The sequence below is a fragment of the Limulus polyphemus genome, unplaced genomic scaffold (genome assembly GCF_000517525.1).
Source record: "Limulus polyphemus unplaced genomic scaffold, Limulus_polyphemus-2.1.2 Scaffold6671, whole genome shotgun sequence".
Lineage (NCBI taxonomy): Eukaryota > Metazoa > Arthropoda > Merostomata > Xiphosura > Limulidae > Limulus > Limulus polyphemus.
This window is the reverse complement of record NW_013672281.1, coordinates 31836-35596: the sequence shown is the minus strand read 5'-3', so window position 1 is coordinate 35596 and position 3761 is coordinate 31836. Positions and strand designations below refer to the sequence as shown.

The 3761-nt window shown below is 32.4% G+C and overlaps 1 protein-coding gene across 1 annotated transcript in view; it reads right to left on the bottom strand.

The window, feature by feature from the left end:
* Window positions 1-2158: 2158 nt before the first annotated feature.
* Window positions 2159-3761, bottom strand: part of LOC106473957 — a 3636-nt gene continuing 2033 nt past the window's right edge. Inside the window, exon 2 of the mRNA XM_013934646.2 lies at window positions 2159-3061. Coding sequence (XP_013790100.1) covers window positions 2224-3061 — 838 coding nt within the window. The 3' untranslated portion in view covers window positions 2159-2223. The remainder of the gene's footprint in view (window positions 3062-3761) is intronic.

Below are 3761 nucleotides of genomic sequence, written 5' to 3'. Positions count from 1 at the left end.
TTGAGATGTATATTAACAAGTACCCTGTGTTGAGATGTATATTAACAAGTACCCTGTGTTGAGATGTATATTAACAAGTACCCTGTGTTAAGATGTATATTAACAAGTACCCCGTGTTGAGATGTATATTAACAAGTACCCTGTGTTGAGATGTATATTAAGAAATGTCTAGTTTTTGTTTCACATGCTTCTATTAACTAATTATTTCTCTTCCATGAGTTATAAAATCTATAATATTTTTATAAAGATTAACTACGGGTTTGATACAGAGGAGGAAAACTTGAGGAAACGTGATCTATCTTGTGGTATTAATGAGTATATTCACTCGATATGATACTGACCAGTGACTTCTCTTATCTAGCACAGAGCTCGAGTGGCCTTATCTTCATACAACTGGGACTTGGAAAAAGCTACAGAGTCCATCTTTAGTTAGAAATCTGTAAAAAGAATTTGTGAAACAAAGAAACTATGACACGGTAGTTGTTTTAATGCAAGAAACCAACGAGTTTTGAAATGGTTGCATTTGTCAGTCAATTCCTAAAACCCTTTCCAAGTCTTCATTAAAATAACTCCAAGATGTATCCAGAATAACTTTATCGGTGAAGATCAAGTCATTACATGTACAGGTTCTTGTCAGCTTCCTCGTAAAGTTTTATGGTTAAGACTGTGTTAAAAGATTTTATTTTTCAGAAATGTTTCATTATATCTCGGAACTTGTAGATACTGAAATTGTATAATATTTTGTATCAATTTAGTGTATTTTTTTTTTTAAAGATGAAAAGACATTCGTTGGTTAACTGTTATTTTCCTTGTCATTTCTGTTTCTTTTATTTCTTTCATATCATCGCATAAATGAAAAATAAACACAAACGTTTTATTTGGTCATCGAGTTTTCTTTACACCGTTATAATTATCTTTCAATTAAATACACACAGAATAAAATGTTCACAATGGTTATTTGAGTCCAGTAGCAGCTAAAATACAGAATGATAATGTGATCATGAATGTTGTTTAATATACTCATCATTCCATTATGACTTGAATAATGGTTTTAATGGATGTTAGTGAATTTCACAAAGACAATCATTAATCTTTCTTGTTATCATAAATCCAGTTTATTTGGTAGAGACTCCTTTCCCGGTCGATCACTTGGACTGATCTTACCAATAGATCAGTCCTGGTTTATCACATGCACTAATCTTTCCAAATGATAGGTCTGTATCAGACAAGATACTCTGTATGTGTTCTAAAACTAAACTCAAGTTAATTCTAAAGTTAGCTCTGTGGTTAACTCTAAGGTTAAGTATAAGATTAGTTCTAAGGTTAGCTGTATAATTAATTAATTGTTAATTTTGTACTTTTCTTACAATTTAATGTACAATAATTAAAAAATAAACACAAGCTAATTCTAACATTAGTGGTAATACTGTTCTTACACTAACTATAATTAACATTGAACACTAGAAATGTGACTGATGCATTATTACATAATTATTATAAGCTAATTTGTCTATAGCTGATGTTCTTATCATAAAAATTGGTATTTTCAGAACACTGGGCTAAAACTTCATTTAGCATGGCTTACAAGTAGAGGCTAATGATTTTTAGAAGTGATAGGAAGGTCCAAGGTTTGAGCTATGATAACTCGGTACCTTCATCTGTGAGCATGTTGTGAAAGTGGCATTCAATATTGCCATTCATTTATGTTCTGTGTCTGATCCTTAGGGTCTCTAACCCTAACATGGAAGTTTAGCTAAACGTCCTGCAAGATACTGGAAATTCAGATATGGTTTTTGTGTCTATGTTTTTCCATTTTTACTATAGATAACATTTACAAAAATTAGTATTTTTTTATAAGTTTTCCAAGCTGTTGAGATCAGTAGAAAATATAATTTTGAAAAGTGATTTCTTAAACTTTTACATTCAGGTTTAAGTTGACAGAAATGAATTGTAATGTAGTTGAAACAAAAACCTTTTTTTTTCGTGTAGAACCATCAGATTTTATTTAATTTTCTCTGTTTGTTTGGTTGTACAAGTAACCAAGAATTATTTAGATTAAATGAAAAGCAAAAATTTCCGTTCATTTTAAAAATCAAATGTCTAATTTTCAAAACAATTTTTTTTGTAATTTAGAGCAGGGCCAAAATTTTATATAATCTAAGGATTAAAAAACAAAGATTTATTTTTATTTTTCAAACTTACACCTACAATACCCAAAATAAATTACTTAAATGTGGAGCGTTCTCCATTTGGATTTTTTAGCCACGGGTAAACCTCTGGACAGGGAGTACAAGTTGACATAATCCGTGGACCTTCAAATGGGGTGTCCTCTTTCTTATACTGGCAAAAACTTTTAGAAGTGCACTTGCTGGAAGGAGGAGTCTTTACACATTTCTTTTGTGAGTACGACGACAATGGTTTGGGATCTTTGAAATAGTCTAACATTTCTGAAATAGTAACTATGAAAACATCATTTTTGGTTAAGGCCCAGTCGACAAACTCAAGATAGCCTTGTTTTCGATTTTCATCTTTTAGCCACGTCTCGTGTAAAAAGATCGGAAAAGGCGCACGATTAGAATTGTAGTGGTAGTTGAAATTCTTTTTCAGGAAAGTTACAGTATCTTCTTTAGTCTCGGGCTGCGGAGAGCATGCATCGAGCATAGAGCAAGGCACTTCTATTATGGAACCATCTTCCAACTCCATGCTTACATACTGCATAACCATCGGGACTACCCAAAAACCTTTGTACTGCTCTTTAGGACAAGGTGGGATTACACAATCTTGCTTGTACCCGTAGTCCAGCGTGTAGGGATACATTTTCTGGACGTTTTCATCCCCAGAATGTGTTCGAGTTGGCATAGATGAGTCCCATTTGAACTTATTAGTTGATAAAGTGCTGAAAAAGTTATCACCACTCGTTTGTAAGAAAGGTGCTCGTGTTCCAGTTATTTGATTCTCTTCTATAAGTGCATACTTAGCCAACATAAAACGCATGTCTACCATCTCATCTTTCAATCTTTCTTCATCAGCATTCTTCCAGTAGTCATGATAAGGTCTGTGACTGAAAAATTTCAAATAAGAACTTTATTAAGTTTCTATGTGTATAATTGCTCTTACTGAACTTGCTTCTTGATATTAAGTAAAATAGGGTAAATGAAGGGTTATTGAGTAGAATTGAAAAGATATTGACAAAAATAGTATTTATGTGTCCACAGTGGATTAGTGTTTAGCTTGGATGTTTGTAGCTCTGCAATTCAGAACATAATCCCTGTGGCAGACAAAGCACATCAGGTCTATTGTAAATAAAAATTCTTCACAACGTTATAGATTATAGAACCATCTTAGATCACATCAACATATATGTTGGACATTTTGAAAATATTTGATCAACTAAGTAACTGATGTTAGTTTGACTTGTCCGAAATGATGTTTTTAGATGTTGATAAAATCCAAATATGTAGAAGGTAAATCTTTCTAGAAGCTATCAGTAACTTGGTAATCCAAAACAGTTCGTGAACAACCATAAGAAATTTCATCAACAAAAGTCATACTTATAATGGCTGGAGACGGCTTAAATGGGTAATGAAAAAAAAAAAAAACTTTAATATAAGTTTAACATGACAGCAAATGTACAACGTTTCGACAAGGTTTTGTCATCATCAGGCCGTCTCCAGCCATTATTAGTCTCAAAGTGGGTTCCTCGTCATCGAATTAAAAGTCATACTTACCCTAATATAACTATTTAGACAGTTTAATGAACA